At 43.3% G+C, this 25,322-nt stretch overlaps 1 protein-coding gene across 27 annotated transcripts in view; it reads right to left on the reverse strand.

Moving 5' to 3' along the window:
* LOC138431382 (zinc finger protein 665-like) overlaps window positions 1-25,074 on the reverse strand; it is a 170,773-nt gene extending 145,699 nt beyond the window's left edge. For 24 of the 27 annotated variants that reach the window (XR_011253663.2, XR_011253661.2, XR_011253662.2 and 21 more), the window contains exons 1-4: window positions 24,925-25,074; window positions 22,313-22,371; window positions 15,730-15,812; window positions 11,859-11,985 (exon numbers count right to left, since the gene is read on the reverse strand). Coding sequence is in view for 1 of the 27 variants with exons in the window: in XM_069573493.2 (XP_069429594.2) it covers window positions 3,261-4,669; window positions 11,859-11,985; window positions 15,730-15,744 (1,551 nt within the window). In the remaining 26 variants the exon portion in view is untranslated. Of the gene's footprint in view, window positions 1-2,623; window positions 4,670-8,117; window positions 8,318-9,840; window positions 10,115-11,858; window positions 11,986-15,729; window positions 15,813-22,312; window positions 22,372-24,924 lie in introns of those variants that run through there. The other 3 variants (XR_011253665.2, XR_011446276.1, XM_069573493.2) reach the window with 3 other exon arrangements.
* Window positions 25,075-25,322: the final 248 nt, after the last annotated feature.

Raw genomic sequence — 25,322 nt, forward strand, 5'->3', positions numbered from 1 at the left:
CAGTTTTCATTCCAATCCCAAAGAAAAGCAACGCCAAAGAATGCTCAAACTACCACACAATTGCACTCATCTCACACGCTAGTAAAGTGATGCTCAACATTCTCCAAGCCAGGCTTCAGCAATACGTGAACTGTGAACTTCCAGATTTTCAAGCTGGTTTTAGAAAAGGCAGAGGAACCAGAGATCCAATTGCCAACATCTGCTGGATCATGGAAAAAGCAAGAGAGTTGCAGAAAAACATCTATTTCTGCTTTATTGACTATGCCAAAGCCTTTGACTATGTGGATCACAATAAACTGTGGAAAATTCTGAAAGAGATGGCCATACCAGACCACCTGACCTGCCTCTTGAGAAAGCTGTATGCAGGTCAGGAAGCAACAGTTAGAACTGACATGAACAATAGACTGGTTCCAAATAGGAAAAGGAGTACGTCAAGGCTGTATATTATCACCCTGCTTATTTAACTTAGATGCAGAGTACATCATGAGAAACGCTGGGCTGAAAGAAGCAAAAGCTGGAATCAAGACTGCTGGGAGAAATATCAATAACCTCAGATATGCAGATGACACCACCCTTATGGCAGAAAGTGAAGAGGAGCTAAAAAGCCTCTTAATGAAAGTGAAAGAGGAGAGTGAAAAAGTTGGCCTAAAGCTCAACATTCAGAAAACGAAGATCATGGCATCTGGTCCCATCACTTCATGGGAAATAAGATGGGGAAACAGTGGAAACAGTGTCAAACTTTATTTTGGGGGGCTCCAAAATCACTGCAGATGGTGACTGCAGCCATGAAATTAAAAGACGCTTACTCCTTGGAAGGAAAGTTATGACCAACCTAGATAGCATATTAAAAGGCAGAGACGTTACTTTGCCAATAAAGGACCATCTAATCAAGGCTATGGTTTTTCCTGTGGTCATGTATGGATTTGAGAGGTGGACTGTGAAGAAAGCTGAGTGCCAAAGATTTGATGCTTTTGAACTGTGGTGTTGGAGAAGACTCTTGAGAGTCCCTTGGAGACTCAAGGAGATCCAACCAGTCCATCCTGAAGGACGTCAGTCCTGGGTGTTTATTGGAAGGACTGATGCTGATGCTGACACTCCAATACTTTGGCCACCTCGTGCGAAGAGTTGACTCATTGGAAAAGACCCTGATGCTGGGAGGGATTGGGGGCAGGAGGAGAAGGGGATGACAAAGGATGAGATGGCTGGATGACATCACCGACTCTATGGACATGAGTCTGAGTGAACTCCAGGAGTTGGTGATGGACAGGGAGGCCTGGTGTGCTGTGATTAATCGGGTCACAAAGAGTGTGAGCGACTGATCTGAACTGAAATGTGTACAATTGTTGCAAAAGGAAATCCTTCAAACCTTCTCTAAGAGTCTACCCTCTTCCAAAGGTTTGGAAACCTTAGCTGAACAGCTAGCTGGTCAATTATCTGGGCGAGACCCTCGAAGATGGCTTCAAAGCATTACACATAGTATTGGATCTGGAACTATAATGCTGATAATTATCCTGGTGATTATATTTGTAATATACTGATGGCTTTCAACTAAAATTGTTCAAACTAAACAAACTCACTTGGTCAGGGCCTTTTTCACAAAAGTATCTACAGCCATCTCCAATTATGAAAAAATAGAGGGAACTGTCAGGGGACGTTCAACTTTAAAGGATCCAATATGTTAGTTTCTTCTTTTGTGTTTCTCAAGGACTCTATTCCTTATCAGTTCCTGGAAAGCAGCAATGAGCAGAGCTACACGTAGCTCTCAGGACTGAGGTCATGAGAAAGGGCATCTGCTTGGACTCCTTTCAGTGACTCCCTTCAGTGACCTTTCACTTGAAGGTAATCTATTCAGTTATGCCCCTCTTACTCAGCATATGGAATGCTTTCTTGGCCCTTTCAAGATTGTTATTTGCTTGGCTTTCTTTTTCCTCATTTATTTTTTTTACTGCCTACAGCTGCCTTGTATGAAGATATAGAAACATGCATTATTGCAAATAAAGCACCCTTGTTTCACTCGACACTTGGGTCCCCTGCTTCCTTCTTCTCGTCGACTCCCGTCCCCAGGTCCCGGTCTACTAAGACTGTGACAGCTCTGTCTTCAATTTCCACAAATAAGAGTAACTCTTCTTTAATCATACATCCAACAGCTATTTCTATCCAATGGAGAACATGACCCTTTTCCTATGCATTGTTCCTAGCACACCATCAGTCCCTGGAAACTGTCCCTCTCCTCCAAGCCCAGGCCTTTTAAAATCTTGCCTGCTCTGTTCAAGGTCAGTTGGTAGAACATTATGTTTTATAACAGGCTGGACTACATAGAGAAGGGCTTCCTGATCCTACTGACCATGACGAGTCATGTACTAGTTTAACATTATTTCCCACCCTCCCTGTTGCTAATTCACACACGCTAATTGAATTTCGTAATTTAGGCTGTGTATTTTTCCACGAAACATGGATGTAATGATTCGTATCTCATGAAGTCAGCCCCTTCATCTCACTGATTCCTTCCCAGAGACCATCGTGAAACGCATGTAGCAAATGCGTCTGATCAATGTTTTACTAAAGTCAAGCTCTTGGAGCTCACCACACAGCACGCCAATAAACTGAGCGACTGACTACTTGCTGGGCAAGGAATAGTGACTTTATTCAGAAAGCCAGGAGACCAAAAAGATGGTGGGATACTGTCCCAAAGAATCCTCTTTGCCAAGTTAGAATTCGGGTTTCTTTTACGTGAAAAGATCTCTATAGCTTCTCTTCAAATATGGACTTAACTGCAGTTGCTGAGTGTCTGAACTAAAATCATCAGAGAATACATATAGTGAAAAGGGTAAAGGATTTGCCACAACCACTGAGTCTGGGAAGTATGGCTCCACTATATTCCTGTCTTGTGACTTCTGGGTAAGATCCTTGCCACACACATTACATTGCTGTGTGTTTTCTCCAGGATAAATACTGATACTACTGGTAAGATGTTAGCTGTGAGGATGGTGTTTTTTTTTTTTTTTTCTTTTTCCACATCTGTGAAATTGATGAGGAATCTTTCTAGAATGAATTCATGTCCTAAAGACCTGACTAATAAACACATATATATCTGGCTTCTATCCAGTATGAATTTTCTCATGAAGCCCAAGATGTTGCCACACTCGTGATATTTGTATGGTTTCTCAGCAGTGTGAATTCTCTGACCAACAGTAGGGTGTGAATTTTGAACTGTGAATTTTGAAGACTTCTACCATATACCACATTCACAAGAGTTTCTCTCATGTATGGATTTTCTGATGTTTAGTGAGTGCTGAGACCTGAGTAAAGGATTTTCCACACTCGAAACACTTGAAAGGTTTCTCTATATGTATTCTCCGATGACTTGTAAGGTGTGAATTTCGACTGAAGAACTTGCCACACTCATTACATTTGAAAGGTCTCTCTCCAGTATGAATTCTCCAGTGAAGTCGAAGATGTGGTTTTTGACCGAAGACTTTTCCACACTCATCGCATTTGTAAGGTTTCTCTCCAGTATGAACTGTCTGATGACTTAAAAGGATTGACTTTACACGAAAGGCCTTGCCACACTCATCACATTTGTAAGGTCTCTCTCCAGTATGAAATCTCTTATGACTTATGAACTGTGAAGGCTGACTGAAGTGCTTGCCACATTCATTACATTTGTAAGGTTTCTCTCCAGTATGAACCCTCTGATGGCCAGCAAGGTGTGCATTTCGGATGAAGACCTTGTCACATATATCGCATTTAAATAATTTCTTTCCTGTATGAATTTTCTGATGTCTCCTGAGGTTTGAGCTGTCAGTAAAGGTTTTGCCACACTCATTACACTGGTAACTTCTCTTTCTTGCATGGATATTCTGATGACTTACAAGCAATGAATTCTGACCAAAGATTTTACCACATATATCACATTTATGTAAGTTTGCTCCTGAGTGGATTATCTGATGTTTAGCAAGGGTGGAGCTATCATTAAAGTTTTTGCCACACTCATTACATTTGTAACATTTCACTTCAGAATGAATTTTCAAATGACGTGCAAGCTGTGAACTTTGATCAAACAATCTGTCACATACTTCACATTTATGTGATTTCTCTCTTATATGGATGGCCTGATGTTTAATGAGGTATGAGCCCTTACGATAGGCTTTCCCACACTCATTACATTTGTAAGGTTTTTCCCTCTGTGCTTTGAGGTCTTGTGTTATTCCTGAAGGATCCACAACATCACTCCCATATATATTAGAAACACTGGTTTGGGCACAAGGAGGAATTCTCTGAAGTGGTGAAAATGAGGAACTGTTGTTGACAGATCTCTTAACTTCATTATATTCAGAAATTATCCCTCCAGTTTGAAATATCTGCACTTTATCCTGGAAGTTAAATCCAAGCCTGTTTCCAAAGGGCTTGATTCCTGCATCCTTTCTATCATGCAAATCTCTTCCATCAGGCACATTTCCATTAAGGCTTACAGGTGCGCCTTTGTAATTTCTTTTGTCATCTCTCTGCAGACACTCAAAGTCACACATATTTTCCTGACTTTCCCAAAGATTAAAGCATTCGATTTCACAGCTTTCAGGGTTTCCCAGCATCAATGTTTGGAATGTTTCTCGTTTATCACTGGTCGCTTTGGGTTGTAAATGCTTGGTCACATGTGTAGGAGAGATATCTACAAGATAAAAAGAACCACAGGTATCCTGCTCACAATATTTCAAAAATAAATCTTTCATGTTGAATATATATTACACCAAAAGTAACACTTACACCAAGTTATGAAACACCACAATGTTGACCTGAAGTTTCAAGGAACAGAATTTTTAACTTAAGAAAGCATGATAACATAAATTCACTGTTAAGGTAGCCTAGTTTTAAAAACCATATGCCAAACACACTCACATTGGACAATCTTAGGCCAACTCTCAAAAACAGGGTATTTTTCTACCAGAACCCCTAGGAACGTTTCAAACCACAGTTGTCTCAAATTGAAAAGAAAAATATTATACTATCATTGTATTCTGCATATTTACTGTACATAAATAAATTATAAACAACATATTATATAACAGTAAATAATCCAAAACCAAGCTTACCCAATTAATAATTAACTATTCATAATTGGTTGTTTACCATTGAAAACAAATGAGAAAATGAAGACTATGACTAAAACAAGTTTTTGGAAACAACACAGTTTTCTAAATCTGCTATAGAACCATGCACCCAAAAAGAAAAGGCACTTTACAATGTGAACAAGTAGTATGTGTCAGCTGTATTGCAGAATACATGCGAAAAGACCACCATCTATAAATGACATAAATTAAGATGTAAAATAGTCACCAGTTTTCTAACAGCAAATAAACAAAGCAATCCCCACCTATGTTGCTGTTGTTCAGTCGCTCAGTCGTGTTTGCCTCTCTGTGACACTGTGGACTGTAGCCCACTGGACTCCTCTGTCCATGGGATTACCCAAGCAAGAATAGTGGAGGGGGTTGCCATTTCCTTCTCCAATGCATGAAAGCGAAAAGTAAAAGTGAAGTTGCTCAGTCTCTTAGCGACCCCATGGACTGCAGCCTAGCAGGCTCTTCCATCCATGGGATTTTCCAGGCGGGATTTTCCAGGCAAGAATAGTAGAGTGGGTTGCCATTTCCTTCTCCACAGGATCTTCCCGACTCAGGGATCAAACCTGCATCTTGCTGCATCAGCAGGTGAATTCTTTACCACTGAGCCACCAAGGAAGGCTTCTCTCTAGCCATGCACTATTCTTAATTATCTGGTTTAATGGCACCAAAATATAATAAAAAGTGAGTGCTTTGTGTATTTATTGACTTGGGTCTGACACAATATTGCTGAAAAATGTTGCCAGTGAAAAGCATACAAGATATAATGTAGCTGAAGTCTGACAGAAAACAAAATTCTGTAAAGCAATTACCCTTCAATTAAAAAATTAATAAAATTTTAAAAAGATATAATGTAGATAGAGTCATATCATAAAGAACATGACAGAATATAGATATTACCTTTTTTAAACAAAAGTAAATTTTGAGTATTTACTATAAAACATGCATTACTATAAGCCAACTGACCGCACTCATTTGCTTTGAAAGACTTGAGGTAAAATACCATGTTTTTCTCTAATCAGAGCAGGAGACACACCCAATTGGTACACAAAGTGGCAAGAGAAGCGGGAAATGAATCTGAACCTACAGACGGAGCAAACTTATTTGTCAACATGACCACCCACCGAAAGAATAGATTAGAAACTATTTTTTAAAAATACAAGGAACTCGGAAAATCTCAAGGAAGATACAAGACAGAAGTAGTCTGTTTAACTATTATTCAGTGATCCCATCTCAAAATGGGTTGTGAGTCATCACGGATGCACAGAGTGATCTAGGTCATGTCCTGAGAAACTTGTTCCATAAATGACCAGAGATGGTCTTTACAGTGAGAGTATGTAGAAGGTGGAGGGATGTCGTAGGTAAGAACGATGTTTCCGTCCATATCAAGGTACTATGTAAGGAATGGTCAGGACTAAGAAAGGGACTGCGTGGAGCATAGGGCACACAGGTTTATGTCAGATATCAGCTTGTGACTGCATGTCTTTGTGAAAATAACTGAGAGCACAAACTAATATACTGACCTTAAAAGAAAAGAACTGGTTCAGCAAGTTTATGGGCATTATACTATGGGTAGGGGACAGAAGCAAGAGAGATTTTAAAAGTGACTGTGATATATGGAAAAGCAGGATAATACCTGTTATACATACTATTTACAATGTAATGTATCCAACTGTGACTTTTGTAAGTTACAATGGAATGCTTATATTCAAGAAAAACATATACAATATTCCCAGATATTGTGTAAGAATCTTATTAGCCGAAATTAGAAGGAAAATCCAGGAAAAGGCTATCTAAATCTGGGTTCCTCTGCCAAGTATGATTAACCTCTCTACTGGACATTTATTTCGTTTCTTCTTCCACACATGTTCATCTCAAGATTGAGGAGTATCAAAGAAAAGGAGGGATTGAAACTGACTCTGGAGGACCTTCCCAGTTACAAAAGCCTTTCTGAGGGATCCAACTCCTTTTTGTAGAAAAAGGCTTCATTCTCCTGGATCTTCCCTGAGTTCAAAAGAGCAGTTTCAAACAGTTACTAAAGCATAAAAGGACCACATCATGATCAAGCGGGATTTATTGCAGGGATGCAAGACCTCTCAATATCCACAAGTTAACCAGTAGGATGCACCCCAGTAAGAGCTGAAGACTAAAAACCTATGATGATCATTAGATGCAGAAAAGCTTCTGACAAAATTCAAGTGCCATTTATGATTAAAAAAAAAAAAACCCTTCAGAAAGTCAGCACAGATGGAGCCTACCTCAACATAATTAAAGACTGTATATGTCAAACACACAGCTAACATCATACTCAACAGGGAAAAACCAAAAGCATTACCCTTAACAACCTGAATAAGACAAGAATGTTCACTATTGCCACTTTTATTGAACACATTTTTGGAAGTCCTAGCCACAACAATCAGAAAAGGAAAAGAAATAAAAGGAATTCAAGGTAAATAAAAATAAAAAAGAAGCTAAACTGTGACTATGGTGCTACACACAGAAAATCCCAAAGATGCCACCAGATGACTACTAGACCTCATCAATGAACAGAGGAACCTTGCTGGATACAAAATATCCAGAAAACTGCTGCATGTCTATACACTAATAATGATACATCAGAAAGTGAAATTAATGAAACAATCCCATTCACCAGCTCATACAAAAGAATACAATTCTAAGGAATACACCTACCTAAAAAGTCAAAAGAACTGTACTCATAAAACTATAAGATGCTGATGACTGATACCAAAGATGACACAAACAGATGGAAACATACACCATGTTCTTGGATTGAAAGAAGTAACACTGTCAAAATGACCATACTGTCCAAGGCAATCTACATATTCAATGCAACCCTTATCAAATTAACAATGACATATTTCATAAAACAAAGAAAAACTTAATTTGTAACAAATACAAAAGACTCTGATATCTAAAATGATCTTGAGAAGGAAGAGCTGGAGGAATCATGTTCCCTCAGTTTAGACTATACTACAAACTTACAGTCATCAAAGTGGAAGTGAAGTCGCTCAGTCGTGTCCGATTCTTTGCGACCCCATGGACTGCAGCCTACCGGGTTCCTCTGTCCATGGGATTTTCCAGGCAAGAATACTGAAGTGGGTTGCCATTTCCTTCTCCAGGAGAGCTTCCTGAGCCAGGGACTGAACCTGGGTCTCCTGCACTGCAGGCAGGCGCTTTACCACCTGAGCCACCAGGGAAGTAGTATGATAATGGCACAAAACGGAAACAGAGATCAGTAGAGCAGGAGAGAAAACCCAGAAACAAAGCAATTTACTTATGGTCAATTATTCTATAACAAAGGGGGAAAGAATATAGAATGAAGAAGTCTCTTTAATAAGTGATGCTGGGATAAATGGACAGTTACATGAAAAAGAATGAAATTATAACATCCTCTAACACCACATACAAAAATAAACCCAAAATGTATTAAACATCTAAATGCAAGACCAGATAGTATAAAATTCATAGTGGAAAACAAATGCAAAACACTGATAATATGTTGCTGGATCTATGTCTTAACAGTCACAGTGATAAAAGCAAAACCAAACAAATGAGACCTAATTCAACTTAAAACCTTTTTGCAAAGTGAAGGAAACCAAATAAAGAACAAAATGACAACTTCTGGACTAGGAGACTATATGCAAACGATGCTACCTATAAGGGATTTATTTCCAACATATACAAATAGCTCATACAGCTTAATATCAAAACAAACAAACAACCCGATCAAAAAATGAGCAGAAGATCAAAACAGATATTTCTCCAAAGGAGACAAATAGATGGCCAACAGTCACCTGAAAAGATGTTCCACGTCTCTACTTATGAGAGAAATGCAAATCAAAACCACAAAAATGTATCACCTCCCACTGGTCAGAATGACCACCATCAAACAGTCTACAAACAACAAATGCTTGAGAGGGTGTGGAGAAAAGAGAACCCTCCTACACTGCTGGAAGGAACATAAATTGGTACTGCCACTTTGGAAAATAGCGTGGAGGTTCCATAAAGAACTAAAAATAGAGCTATCAGAGGAACCAGCAATTCCAATCCTGGGCATATATCCAGAAAGGATGAAAACTAATTCAAAATGATACATGCACACCAATGTATTTAGCAGCACTATTTACACCAGCCAAAACACGGCAGCAACCTAAATGTTCACTGACAGACAAAGGGAGAAAGAATATCTGGTACATATAGACAAGGGAATATTGGGAAGTAACAGTAGCTCGGCCGTGTCCAGCTCTTTAAGACCCCGTGGCCTGCAGCCTGCCAGACTCCCCTGTCCATGAAATTCTCCAGGCAAGAACACTGGAGTGGGTTGCCACCTTCACAGCATAAAACACAATGAAGTAATGCCTTTTGCAGCAATACAGACAGACTTAGGGATTATTCTAAGTGAAATCAGAGAAAGACAAATATCAGAGGATATTATATGTTGAACTGAAATGAATGATACAAATGAACTTATTCACAAAATAAACTCACCAGAATAAAAAACAAACTTATGGTTACCAAAGGGGATAGTACAGGATGGTGATGGGGGCTGGAAAGGGAGAGATAAATTAGCAGTCTGAATATATACAAACTAATGTATATACAAAATAGATAAATAACAAGAACCTACGATATAGCTCCGGGAACTACACTGAGTATCTTGTAAACTGCTGTGTACCTGAAACACAACATTGTAAATTAACTATACCTAAAAAGTGGAGAAGGAAATGGCAACCCATTCCAGTGTTCTTGCCTGGAGAATCCCAGGGACAGAGGAGCCTGGTGGGCTGCCGTCTGTGGGGCTGCACAGCGTCGGACACAGCTGAAGCGACTTAGCGTGCACACGTGGGTGCATGCACTGGAGAAGGAAATGGCAACCCACTCCAGTGTTCTTGCCTGGAGAATCCTGGTGGGCTGCCGTCTGTGGGGCCGCAGAGTCAGACACAACCGACGTGACTTAGCAGCCAGCAGCAGCAGCAGACCTAAAAAGAATGGTTAAAACAAAACCAAAAACACCTCTTGCGGAGATGTTCAAAAGATGTTTCACAAGGGCATAAAAACTACTAAATGGGGGGAGCAGTCTATGAAACGAGACGTGTTGACAAAAGTGAATACCCACCAGCAAAAGAATTTACTTGGAACATTATCTTACACGGCAGACAAAAACGAACTCAAAATGGTTCAAAGACCTAAACCTACGTCCCAAATGTATAAAAGTCCTAGAAGTATACGTGCAGGAAATGTTTCTGGAAATTGGACCCACAAATGATTTACCAGATATAACACCAAAAGCACAGGCCACAAAATAAAACCAGATATTAATAAACTGGACTATATCAAAATTATAAACTACTGTGCATTAAAGTGCAGTGAGTTTGAAAAGACAATCAACAGTAAAAGAGAAAATATGTGGAAATCATACATCTGATAATAAATGAGTACAAAGAATATATATATAAAAATTTTAAGAGGGACTGATCACCAGTTCCAACATACGGACCATTCCCCAATCAACTATCCAACGCGTTGCAGATACAAAACAGAAACATGAAGAGTAACACAGAAATTTGAACTCAATGGTAAAATTTAAAAAAAAAATACCTACAATGCACAGAACATCAGTGCAGCCAATAGCCCCATAGATATGAGAATGTGAACTTGGACAAAGTTGTCCTGGGATAAACTCCCATACCATTTACAGAGGCTAAAATATACGGTCCTTGATGCACATGAACAACACTGTCATGGTGCCCTTGACAGAGTCTCCAAAGCCTGAAAATAACCTGGAAAGATGTATCAGGCTCTCGTGATACTTTCTCTCTCATCATCCTAGAACATACTGACCACTCTGCTAGATAGCTTCAAGTGGTGACTTTGTGCAGAGCAAGAAAATAACATTAGGAACAGTGTCTCCATCACAGTTTTCTATTGTCTAGTAAATCCACTCCACAGAGACTCAGCAGAGGCTGCCAATTAAACATAGGTGGATTATCACAGCAAGGAAACCAGATAAAACTTCAGACCCTCAGGAATATATTTCAAAGAAATTCAAGACGTAAAATGATACAAAGTAAGGAGAATGGAACATCGGGAACAGCCGACATTCCCAGACTGGGTAGAGCAGCACAAGCGTAAAGATAATAAACACGAAGGTCAGACATTACAGGATCTGGAGCTGGGACCATGCACTCGACCTACAGACGGCAAGCTCAGAGCCCACGAGATTCACATACGCTCCCCTCGTAGATCTAGGATCAAAAAGATGATCTCTCTACCTACTCTCTTTACATTTTTCTAAGTAACAACCACAGAGGATCCAATCCACCAGCTTGCCCCACTCCTAAACAGAAAAAACCAGCCCTTTTGAGATACTCATTTTTCTTTATGCATTCTATTTTTAGCTATTCTTACATCACTCCCCACTGTCCAGAGATTTTCTCGTGCTCCAATGTGGAGATGATATTCAGATCCGAAACAGAAATTCTGGGACTCCCCTGGTGATCCAGTGGTTAAGCCTCTGCATTTCCAATGCAGGGGGTGCAGGTGTGATCCTTACTCAGGGACATGAAACAGACACAGCGTCTGAAGACGGTCAGTTTAACCTCGTGAGGCTGTGTCATGCCCGAGTCACCAGAACTCTCAGATGAAAGACATCAGGGCCTCCCAAGGGGCACACAGGGAAAATGCAGATACCCAAGGGCAGCTCTGGGAGGAAGTCATCCTCACCCACGGACAGCAGGTTCCTGTAGGTCTCCAGCATCACGTCCCTGTACAAGGCCCTCTGAGCAGCGTCCAGGAATTCCCACTCCTCCTGAGAGAATTCGATGGCCACATCCTCAGAGGTCAGTTGTTCCTGAAATGAAACAACACGTCACCAAAAGGGCCATGAACAGTTCTCATTTTCATGCAAAAGAGAAAGGGTGGTAAGGGGTAAGGATTGACTTGGTTGAAGTATGTGTTCTAACAGATCCCTGCAGGGGTATCTGGAGAAATTATGCATCTCTAATCTTAATTTCTAATGGTTTTTCCTAAGGCCTTATGAGATCCTCCAATTAATATGGATTTTTAATCATTGTTCAAAATTTTTGAAAATTTGAAATTAGAAGAGTCATTAGATTATGACAAAAAAAAATAATCACAATAGTAAAGTAAAAAAACTTCTTGGAGAATTAAAAATCATGGCAAAAAAGAATATGGAAAAAAATATATAGTTATTAAGCAAGACTATCTCAAGAAACATCATGATGGGAAGGAAACATTCAATATATTCCTTCCGAAATTTCAGTGTCCAGGGTGCCTGTCTTTCACCACCCTACGATGCACATGAGCAGGGGCCACTAGAAGTAACAGGAGGAAAAACCCAGGGCAAGAGACACAGAGTTTGTCAGAGAATTGAAACAGGTAGTACTCATACACCTAAGGACGCGGAAAGGCGAAAAGGGAAAGGACGGAAACAGACAGTCCATCCTAAAGAGAGCAGGGGAGACTGTCACATCAGACAGAACAAACTGAAGAAAAACAAACGTGCAATGAGATACATCGGTATAACGGTAAAACCGTCACCTTACCAAAACGCTGTAACAAGTAAAAATATATACACGTCTAACATTAGATATCTCAGAAAAAAGAAGCAGACATTAAGGGAAAGGAAGACAGAAATCGTGGCACAGGAACAGTATGAGATTTCAACGCCCAAGTTGAACAGGCATGTATGGATCACACAGCCCAACAAAAGCATAAAACACGTGCATCTCAAGGACACATAAAACATTCTCTATGAGAGGCCACGTGTTAGGCCAAAATTAACAACTTTAAGAGATTGATACCATAAAAGTATCTTCCCTAACAACAATGAAATAAACTCAAGAAAAAAAGAAAATTCCCCAAATGTGGACAAACAACTCACTCTTACACCACAAATGGGTCTAAGAAAAAAAATCACATGGAAAATTTTAAAGACATGGATGAAAACAAAAAGACAACATTACAAAATTTATAACACAGAGAGAAGACTGTGCTAAAAGCAAAGTCTGAACTGTTAAATGCTTACAGTAAAGAAGAGAAAAGATCTTAAATCTGAACTCTATTTTTAGACCTCTAGGAAACAGAAAATGGAAAACAAACTAAACTCAAGTTTAGCAGAAGGAAACAGGTAAATAAGAAAGATTAAACCACAGATAAAATAGAAAGCAGAAAAATATAAAAATCAACAAACCAAGAGTTGAGGTTTTGAAAAAACTGTATAGGAAAACCCACACCTAGACTTAGGAAAAGAGAAAAAAAGATTCAAATAACTAAAAACAGATATGAAACAGGAGTGATTACAACTGAGGTCAAAGAAAGTTTCTAAAGATAAGGAAGTACTATGACCAATAATGCCTATAAATGACAGAATATAGGAGGTACTGGCAAATTCTCAGAAACATACAAACCCTTTTACTTATTAAGAAATAAAAAAATTGAGAAGTGTTGAAAGTGAAAGTGTTAGCCAGTCAGTCATGTCCGACTCTTTGTGACCTCCTCTGTCCATGGAATTTCTCCAGACAAGAATACTGGACTAGACAGCCATTCCTTTCTCCAGGGAACCTTCCGACCCAGGGACAGAACCTGGGTCTCCCGCACTGCAGGCAGATTCTTTATGATTTGAGTCACCAGGGAAGCCCATTATAACTAGAGAGATTTAAAAAGCAGTCAGAAACCTCTAAGAAAAATACAGGACCAAATTCCACCAAACATTTACAAAAGAATTACCACTAATCCTGGTAACTGTATGGAGCAAGCACGGTTCTAATAGTTTGATGATTTCCCAAAGACACAAGAAAGGAAAACTAGAAACCAATACTCCTGACAAATACTGATGCAAAATTAAAATACTTGCAAACCAACTTCAACACATATTAAAAAGATTTGGAGAAACAGACAGAGAGAACAGATGGAGGGGGGAGGGGAGGAAGGAGAGGGTGAGATGTATGGAGAGAGTAACATGGAAACTTACATTACCAGATGTAAAGTAGAGAGCCAATGTGAATTTGCTGAATGACTCAGGGAACTCAAACAGGGGCTGCTAACAACCTACAGGGGTGGGATAGGGAGGAAGTTGGGAGGGAGGGGACACATGTATACCTATGGCTGATTCATGTTGGTATTGGGCAGAAAGCAACTTTTGTAAAGCAATTGTCCTTCAATTAAAACAAATAAATAAAAAGATCTGACCCCATGACCAAGTGGATTTTATTCCTATAAGGCAAGGAGAAGTCAACATACAAAACCAATTAATATGACACGCTACATTAACAGATTAAAGGGGGGAAAAAAACAGGATCATCTCGATACAGAAAAAAACATTCGACAAAAATTTGACAACCTTTCAAGATGGAACACTCAACAAACTACCGACAATAAATTATACCAACATCAACATAAGATATGCCATTATGAAAAGAGCACAGCAATGGGGACAGAATGAAAGCTTTTCCTCCGAAGTCAAGAAGAAGGCAAGGACGCACACTCTGCACCGCACTTCAACAAAGCACTGACACCCTTAGAGCAATTAGATGAGAAAAGGAAATCAAAGGTCCCCAGATTGAGAAAGAAGGAAACGTATCTTCTTTCCCACATGACAACGTTTCATAGGTAAGAATCATAAAGATTACAAAAGAGACAGGCTATATCAAAAAAGATTCTTTAATAACCCCACAAAGGATCAATCAACCAATTAACTCATTATCAAAACTGCTGTGACAAGCTTTGTAGAAGCAGAATAAAACATGGTGAAAGTCACAGAACTATTCAAACAGCAAACAGCGAAACTCTGGAAGAAGGAAGATGGAGGTCTTTCTATTTCAACACCTATTACAAGGCAATCGAGGTGATGTGGTGCTGCTATAAAACCAGACAAAGAAACCAGCTGGACAGAACACAGTACTCAGAAATAATTCTGTGTGCATATGTAGGTATATTCACAAGCATGTCAAGGCACACAAAAGGGCAAGGGCAGGCTCAATAACCATGATGCTGAGAAAACAGATATCCACCAGCAAAAGAATGAAGGTGGAATCTTGCTTGCATTAAAGGTTAAACAGCTCTGTGTCAAAGGATTCAAACCACAGAGCGAAAGGACAACCTCTGAAGAATGGAGGTGATGAAAATTTCCACCTGCCAGAGACTTAGATTCATTTCATAGTTTAAATCTGATGATAAACTAGAAAACACTGTATCACTAATGTCTATTTCTCAACTTTCCACTCTATTAGCAATAAGGATTTAGAGACAGACTCACGTTTTAGTTTGAACTGCCTTAAAAGAGTCAGAACAAACTGCCCCTAGTTGATCTGATTCCCAGATTTTACCAGCTATTGTACACATTAATACCTGACTTCCACATGCAGTTTCCTTACCCTGGTTGACAGAGCTCCTCACAAGGGCCAGGTCACCGGGTCACGGGGAGACAGGATCTAAGTGGAGACGACAGGCCCCGGGGGAAGGCCCCGGGTGAGTGTGCGTGTACAGGAGTCAGACAGGACACTCCAGAGTCAGACAGGATTCGCGAGTCCAGAGAAGGGCATTTCAGGAAAGGACAGGCTAAATGTGACCTTACCTGAGAAAGAGCCATGCCTCACTCCTTTTCTTTCCTCTTCCGTAACTTCAGAGCTTCCTCAGGCAACATACGTCTTCAGAGGTCTATCGTGAAAGTCGAAAACATGCTGTTTGATGCTTAGAGTTAACACACCCCCTTGCGGAGCCCCAACCCCACACACAGGGAAGCCCTCACCATGAGGAACAGACAGGCCCCTGTGGCCACTGTCTCAGGAGGGACTCAGGACAGTCCACTTCCACAGAGAGACCAACACGGGACGTTCCCACACGTTCCCTCGGATCACACTCCCCTTCTGGTGAGGCCTCATGTCCCCAGCAGCAGGGGCCACCTCAGCTGACCAGGCAATCTCCTGCAGGTCACACAGCAGGCCCTGATCCATCCCCAGTCAGAACAGAGCATGCCCTTCTCAGCCCCGATCTCAGCCCTCAGGACTGGGAGGACTCAGAGTCCTGATGCTCAGTGAGGGATCCAGATTGGAATCAACTGGGGCATCTTAAACATTCTCGAGCTGTGGACCAACACAAACTACCTGAAGGGGAAATCTCTGGTCAGAGGGTACAAAACATGGGTGTGCAAAATGCCTCCTGAATGAAACGTGAAGCCTGGACTGGGCACCATTCGGAGAAGAGCACCCCCCAACTCTCTCTTTCTTTCCCAGCCTTACTAAGGTATAACTAACAAAAATGGTATAAACGTACTGTGTAAAAAGTGATCATGTGATAGATTCATACACTGAATAATTGTTATAGTCGAGTAAGTTACACTTCCTCCTATGAGTACACTACATTATTTCTCTCTGGGCGAATTTCAAGTATACAGAAACACTACTGGCAGCGTGCAGTACCTCACAACCCCAGAACTTACTTATTTTACAACAGAAAACCTCTACCCTTTGCCTACCAGTGCCCCACTCCCCCCTCCACCCAGCTCCTGGTAACAGCCTTATAACTCGATGGCTCTATGAGTTTGACTAGTTTCCACACAGTGTCTGTCCTCCTTGGTGAGGCTTATTTAACTCGGCATGATGTTCTCTAGGTTCATTCATTTTGGCATAAATGCAAGATTCTTGATTTTTATATTTATATAGAGAGACAAATAGTTCATGAATATACAGTATATAATAAATATTTCTATACCACACTTTGTTACCAATTCTTTCGTTCAGAGACATCTGGGCTGTGTCTATGCCTCGGCTACTGCAGAGCCAGTCACACTCATGGGACTCCGGACATATCTCTGAAAAACGGATTGCTCTCCCTTTGGATATCTGTCAGAAATGGGTTTGACAGACTGTAGAACTGTTCTATATTAATTTGCTAAGGAGCTTCCATTTTATTTTCCAACACAGCAGTACCATTAACATTACCACCAACAGTGCAGTTAAGATTCCGTGTTTTCTGTACTGTGCCTGTGTGTGTGCTTATTTTGGGAGGGACAGGAGCAGGTAACACAGAACCCAGCTTGGCAGCAAGAGAGTTGCAGCTGCATCTTCTAGAGGACGAGCCTCCAGGCTGCAGATCGCTGTAGAATCGCAGCCCTCTGATTTTTCGGAGCCATCTTCCCCTACGTCACAGGACTTTATGACTCTTCTCAGGTTGGGGCCAGAGATCCCTACCGAGCAGGACCACCTTATAACAAGCATTCTGCAATCTTAACCTTAGTACTCCTAATTTCCCAGCGGGCTTCAAACAAACTTACAAACTTTCATGATGTCCAACAGAGTGTCCACAGGGCCCATAATGAGCCCTGAACCCTCTTATACAAACACAAAGCATTCCAAGATGTCATAACTCATGCATGAGGCAAAATACAAAAGAGGACACCCAAGGGTCCGCTAGACACAAAACATCATATTTTCATTTACAGGGAGTGACCCAGGTCAGACACCGAAATCTCCAAAGACTATGAAAAAGAGGGATAATTCCAATGATGCACATGGCCCAGTGAGACCTCAGCATCTTCCAAGGAAACACTCCAGATTCTCTTGGTATCTTCCCAAAGGCACATGAACCTTTCTGCACCGGCAACCCCAAGTACACAATGATACCAAAGTTGATGCAAAAAATGACCTGAGATTTTCCCTGTTACTCTACGGTGCCTGCCTGCTAAAAGAGCCATCAGAAGCCAGGGAGTGCCGGCAGCCACCACGGGAGGTCCCACCCGTGACAAAGGTCATGCGGAGAAGACCTGACAGGCAAAGGCGGATCAGGACTCGAGGGGCTCCCTGGACCCGCTCGAGCATCTCCCCCCAAACCAGAATCTGTCTGTCTTACTGTTTTGTGCCTTTCACCAACTCTCCTGACATTAACAGGGGGCTATCCCCGACCACCTTTCTCTGGAGAAAATCAGCTTAGGGCTCTAGCTAATAAGTCTTCTGGACATGAGAGGAATATATCAAATTAAACCCCTTCTGTTAACATTCTAGCTTGCCTGGCACGTTTATCCAGACTCTTGCAGCTGCACATATGATTGTTCACAGCCTCCCAACTGTGAGAGGCACGGGAAGCCTAAAACATAGAGCCTTTCAAAGAGTTAAAAACTATTGAGTAGTGCTGCTGTAAGATTTCATTATTGGGCTAATGCTTGTTGCTAAGTTCCCATATCTCTTATCCACTGTGCACCTGGGAGTGCAGTAGTTAACATAGTTGGAATGTAAGAAAAACAAGTGTAGCCTTGAATTTAACCACATCAGACCTTTGAGCTAATTGGTTCTTTCTTGTAACTCACTGCACCTTTGCTCCGTGAGAAATGTAACTCTGTTTAACATTTTCTGAGGCTGACATAGATTAGAAATATTAAAAAAAAAAAAAAAAAACACTTTGAGGGAAAATAAGTTTCCTGGTTGAGCAGCCTTTATCAAAAGAGGGTCATAAAATGTCCACAGGCCTCCAAGGCCAGAAGATAATGTACACAACATTGCTTATGAGAAAGGTTTACAGAAAAAATCCTGGTTTCGATAAGGACAAAACTGCTGGAATGTCTGGGCTGACTGTATGAGCTTACATCTTTCGTTTCCCTCTATGTACAAGACAAGGTATAAAAGTCCTTTTTAAAAACAAAGCTACAGGGCGTCACTCACCAAAGAAGCTTGGTCTCCCCGTGTTTTTCTTTTTTTTCTCTCTTTCTCTCTCTCTCTCTCTCTCTTACTCTTTTTTTCAGGCTGATCCCCGGCAAGGGAGTGGAGCAGATGCTGGGGGCACCTGCTAGAACCAGCCCCTCAAGCCCAAGGCTCCCATCCTCCTGCACCCACAGGTCCCTGTGGGCTCAGCCCAGGCCCCAGTTCTAACAGTGGAAAAGACTTCTCTTGGCTGAGTTCCACGTGCTTCATTGCTGCTCACGTGTGGTCACGAGGTGTCAAATCAAACCTGTGCAGGCACACGTCAGCCTCAGCACTGCTGTCCCGGGAAACACGGGCTCGGGCAGCAGAACCTCAAACCACTCCATGCGGGCTCTCCGACAAACCCGCTTCCAGGTGCTCCAGCCTGAATGGAGACATTCTCTTCCAACAGACCCACACACCTCTTGTCCCTGCAACTACACTTGGGATGGGCGCACGCTCCACTCACTGGGCTCACCTTGATGCCCCCAAGTACTGCCACAACCCTCCTGCAGACCCCACCAGGCTCCCTCTGCTTTCCCCATTTGTCTACCTCTCCGCCCTGCATGACTGGACTAAGCAAGACTAAAGCGCACAGGGGATCACAAAAGGAGTGCCCACGAGCTACCACCCAAAGGACACTGCACACGCAGAATGAAAATCAAGAGACCAGCCCTCCTGCGAAAGTCTGCCGCCACCTGGGGACATTATGGAGTCCGTGTACAAAGGCGCTGGAGATGAGGAAGTCTCAAAGCAAGGGTCTCCAGGTCCCACCATCTCCTGTTTTCTCCACCCACACCTACTTGGAAGCTATTCTAGCTCTTGGGGTTGGGGGGGCGGGCAGCGTCTCCTTCCTGCTCCATTAGGTTTGGGATTTCTGCTCATCCTCAGTGCACTGAAATCACAACGCTGACACTGAGCACATGAACTCCTAGATGGCAAAGCTGCTGTCCACGATGGCGACTGGTCCCTGGATGGGCAGAGCTTAGATCTGGGGGCTGCAGTGGACTAAACGAGGGGACACCTTAGCCCACTGCTTGAGGACACCAGTTCTGTAGGGCTTTTCAGGACTTCCTATATTTCTTGGCTCTTCTTTTGAGTAATTAAGTAGTCACATGGGGTAAAGATCAATTACAGCTGAAATGTCCAGAACATGGGAAACATCATCACCTGCCCTGTTCTCTTGGTCTCCCCTGAGGATTATTCAGCCCAACCCACAGTCCTGTCATCTACAGACATTTCCAGTAACAGGTACTGCAGCCACGCTGGAAAGAAGAGGAACACTATGAACCCTAAGAAGAGGGGAACCAGGAAGGACTCAAAATAACCCATGAAGAAGGGCACTAATTTCTGCTGATGGCAACTGATACACAGGCAATAAACCTGGGTAACAGGAGAGAGACTGTTAGGAGGGGGTGGGGAGGCCTCTCTGAGCCTAGACTTGAAGGGTGACAAACGGCCTGAGGCACAGTGACCTGATGGTGAGAAAAGGAACTACAACGTCAGACAGAAATGGTTTTGGTATTTGGAAACAGAGACAAGGTAAATGAGACCAGGACAGGCTGAACCACGAGCAAAAGGTCAGCTCCCAGGATGAGGCTGGACACACTGACAGGGCCCTGAGCTTGACAGAGGGCTGTGGAGCCACAGCGAGGAGTCAAACTTTTGTCCCAAGAACAAAGGAAAGCCAGTGCAAGTCTGAACGTCAGGATGTAAAAAAAACTCCCTTCAGATTTAGCCTTATTCACTGAAGTCATCTGATTCTGAGCCTGTGATCCTGCCTCCATGCTACAGTTTTCCTTTTCATTTTTCATTCAGGGAGGACTGGGATCTACTTACAATTCTAATTACCACCAGACACTCCCTCCAAACCAGAACTGCCACACACAGACACACAGCCAATTTGGCTAATCATTTCAGGGGTCAGTGTTGCTCACGCTCAGAATTTCCGGTCTAGTCTCTCATCTCCATGTTACAAGTGGACTCCCTCAGGCCGAGAGAGAAGCCGTTTATGAGAAGGTCTGAGCTGAGTGAAAAGAACCGGGTATAACTGAATAATGAAGTGAGAGGCTGAAGGGCAAGGGGGCCGAGTTTGTCCTTAATGCCCAGAGAAGCCGTTTATGAGAAGGTCTGAGCTGAGTGAAAAGAACCGGGTATAACTGAATAATGAAGTGAGAGGCTGAAGGGCAAGGGGGCCGAGTTTGTCCTTAATGCCCATCCCATTTAATACCAGGAACATCTGTCATGTACCTGAGCAAAAGAAACTTTTCTTTCAAGATTGGGTCAAACTGATACCAAGCAGGTAATTCTTTATTATAAGACTGCAGTAAAATATTTTAAAAATACAGAATTGCAAATATATATCCACCGGTACAAAAAACATTTTAAGCAGTCAGCTTAGAAATAGGATCTGAGCAATCTTTTTTATCATGAATAGAGAGGCTCTGTTGGAAGGTTGCAGGTCAATCCAGCCCATCTTTACTCATTTTCGCAGAAAAGTCAAAAAGGGACCTGAGGGAAACATCTTCCTATCACCTCACAGCTCATTTTTCACTGATCATAGAAAATGGAGAAAACAGACCATTAGACTAACCAGTTAAACTAGGTGTGTTTTTTTTTTCTTTTTTTGAAAGGAAAGAATGAAGCATTTTATGTTGTTGGTTTTATCGTGTTAAATGTTCTTTTATTTTCCCATTTCTCAAAGAAATGCCTTTAATTTCACAAGATCTAATGTCATACCTCCGTTATTCTCTGGGAAAGAGCTGAGACCAGAAATATCCATTTGTGTGTGCACATGTAAACACACACACACAACTCATGTCTTTGGTAAAACCACAGTTGAAAATATGTCTATTTTATTACACGATGTCCCATACATAAAACCCTCCAAAATGTATGTCTCTTTGAATTCAGAGAAAGGGAGGGGACGTGATCTTTGCTTATTGACTTGTCTTTTTTCCGTTTCCTCATTTTTAATTTTTAATTAATTTAATTGGAGGATAATTACTTTATAATATTGTGATGGTTTTTGCCATACATCAACATGAATTGGACATGTGTCCCCCTCATCCTGAACCCCCTCCCACCTCCCTCCTCACGCGATCTCTCTGGATTGTCCCAGAGCACGGGCTTTGGGTGCCCTGCTTTGCGCATTGAACTTGCATTGATCATTGTATTTTACACATGATAATATACATGTTTCAATGCTATTCTCTCAAATCATCCCACCCTCGCCTTCTCCCACTGAGTCCAAAAGTCTGTTCTTTACATCTGTGTCTCCCTTTCTTGCCCTGCACATAGGATCATTGGTACCATCTTTCTAAATTCCATATGTATGCATTAATATACAGTATTTGTCTTTCTCTTTCTGACTTATTTCACTCTGTGTAACAGGCTCTAGGTTCACCTACCTCATTAGAATGGATAAACGAGGTGACATTTTTGCTATGTATGGCACAAAATAGTCTAAGATGATTTACTACTTACCAAAGAAAATTTCAAATGTACGAGACGAAGGGAAGAAAGCACTCAGGCAAGGAATAAATCTGAAAAAAATTTGAAAAAAAAATTGTGAATTATTTTTAATCTAAAAATCTGGTGCCAAAGTTTAAAAAAAACACTGAGAATAATCATATTTAGAAAAGGATGATAAGAGTAGAATACTGGAAACTAAAAAAGCTTATTTCTGAAGTTAAAAATGATTACAGAAACTGAACGAATTAAGACCTACTCCAAGCCACAAAAAGCACCATACATAAAGAAAGGAGAAAATGTGAATCCATTAAAAAAAAAAAAAAGCATTCCTTTAAAAATGCTACCCAATAGTGATACAGGGGATAAGAATCTGCCTGACAACGCAGGGGACATGGGTTCTATGCCTGGTTCAGGGAGATCCCACAAGTACAAGCAACTAAGTCTGTGCACAACTACCGAGCCTGTGCTTTAGAACCTGGGAGGCACAACTCCTGAGCCCACGGCACAGCACAGCCCAAAAAATTCATTAAAAAAAAAAAAGCTACCACAGAGTGACAGCCAGTCATTTCTTGCCCCAGGTCTCTTCTTCCCTGACCTCTGTCTCATGATAGGACAAGGGAAGGGGGTCACTCACAACTCAGTGAAATCAAGCCACTGCCCCAGGCTCAACAGGGTTTGCAAATGAAAGTCATCTTCTGCCACAAGTAATAAAAAAAAAGACACAAGCCTTACAGACAGGAGTTTTGAAATTCTCAGCCTCCTCTGTATAACTAACAAAATCATCTGTATTCAAACAACTGGCCACACCTGGATCGAGCTTACCCCTCTGTTCACCTATCTCCCTATTTCATCTGGGTCTCGGTGCCTCTTTCTCCCCCTCTGCTCTCCTGCTGCTCCTGCCCTATTTCCTCCCTCACATGTGTCCTGTCCCAGGCTGCTGCAATTGGTTCCCCCTCGAAATGCTCTCTCCCCAACCTTCCTGAGTCTTTCAAAAATCCATACCTATGTCTGCCTCTTTCTTCCCCCATTTCGGCTCCCTCTCTGCGCTCCAGATTATTCCTCTTCTCTCGCTGTGACTTTTCCTTCCTCCCCACTCTCTGGCAGGCCATGTGGCTATGCTTCCTTCCAGCCCTTTCTTCCTCTGCTCCTTACCCTTTGGCCTCTCTCTCTGCCAGCACCATGATAAAACCGGCCACCTCAGATTGAGACTTGAACCGTTGTAGCGGAAAATCCCATGGACGGAGGAGCCTGGCAGGCTGCAGTCCATGGGGTCGCTAAGAGTCGGACACAACTGAGTGACTTCACTCTCACTTTTCACTTTCCTGCATTGGAGAAGGAAATGGCAACGCACTCCAGTACTCTTGCCTGGAAAATCCCATAGACGGAGGAGCCTGGTATGCTGCAGTCCATGGGGTCGCTAAGAGTTGGACACAACTGAGTTGGACACAACTGAGTGACTTCACTTTCACATTTCACTTTCATGCATTGGAGAAGGAAATGGCAACCCACTGCAGTGTTCTTGCCTGGAGAATCCCATGGACGGGGGAGCCTGGTGGGCTGCCGTCTGTGGGGTCGCACAGAGTCGGACACGACTGAAGCGACTTAGCAGCAGCAGCAGCAGCAGCAGCAGCAGCGGCGGAACTCCATCCGGGTGAAAACACAACTCGGGACTCTAACCCAAGAGGCCTGGAGTTAAACCCGGCCAAAACCCAGTTAGGGACTCTCCACCTCTGAGGTCCCTCATTGCCCTTCGCCTCCGCGCTCCCATCACTGAGACAGGGCAGTTCTCCCAATGCTGTGTTCCAGTCCCTGGAGATCTGGCTTTCTAACTGATTAATACTTCTCTATTTCACTCACTTGGCTATTTGCAAGGCTTAACCTCTTTGACTTGACTATCCCTTTGCAAATCCGTCAGCCATTCTCAGGGTTCCCATTGGTTCTCCCTGATGCTTTTCTCCTCAGCTTGAGTTATTTCCCTCAGTCCTTCTGACTCTGCTTCTCCTGATCCTCCTGCCTCCTGAAGTTAGAGTGGGCGACACAACGAGACGCCCCCGGACCGGAAGAGCACCTTTTCCCACCGAGCTGAACTGGGCATGGGACAGCACTGGCTGCCGCACGGCGGGCCCAGGTCACCTACCCTAAGCGGGGTGAGGGGACGGGCTGACAGGAAAGGGGGCTGCTGCGGGGCACAAGGAGCGGCCTCAGGAGGCGCGAGGGCGGAGCGGCTGGGAGGCCGGGGGCTCAGCAGCGGGGAACCCCGGGATCGAGAGCAGGCCGCGGCCTATCTGGGCTCTGCCTCCAGCGGTCGAGAAGGCGACGCGGCGGGGCGCGACTGCAACTCGCGAGAGAGGGCTCTACTTGGCGAGGCCAGACGTAAAACAAGGGTTTTAAGCAGGAAAAGGTCGCCAGAGGCGCTGTCTAGGCGCACCGAGGGCCGAAACCGCCCCTGCAACACTTGAAACCCAAACGAAAAGGCAACTGGGCCGCAGCGGCGGCGGCAGCGACTCTTCGGGGCCGAGCACCGGGTGCCAGGGTTCTCAGGTCGCTGGCAATCCCCGCACCGTGCGGACGAGTGAGCGCGGCGGAGGTGGGGACTGCAGGGGCGGCGCGCTCTGCAAACTTACTCTAGAGGGACGCCCAGGCGCCGCTGGGGGACCTCGGCTCCGCGCTCTCCGACTTCCGGCTCTGAGCGAAGGGGCTTTTGGTGTTAGAGCCGCGGCTTCCGGTCAGGGGCGGGGCGAGCACCCGCTGTGCGCAGAGCCCGCGGGGGGGGCGGGGCGCGGGGGGGCGGGGCGCGGGGGGGGCGGGGCGCGGAGGGGCGGGGCGCGGAGGGGGCGGGGCGCGGAGGGGGCGGGGCGCGGGGGGGGCGGGGCGCGGAGGGGGCGGGGCGCGGAGGGGGCGGGGCGCGGAGGGGGCGGGGCGCGGAGGGGGCGGGGCGCGGAGGGGGCGGGGCGCGGAGGGGGCGGGGCGCGGAGGGGGCGGGGCCTGTTACCTTGACAGCACCAAGTTACCTCCTGTAACA

Source organism: Ovis canadensis, chromosome X, assembly GCF_042477335.2.
Source record: "Ovis canadensis isolate MfBH-ARS-UI-01 breed Bighorn chromosome X, ARS-UI_OviCan_v2, whole genome shotgun sequence".
Classification (NCBI taxonomy): domain Eukaryota; kingdom Metazoa; phylum Chordata; class Mammalia; order Artiodactyla; family Bovidae; genus Ovis; species Ovis canadensis.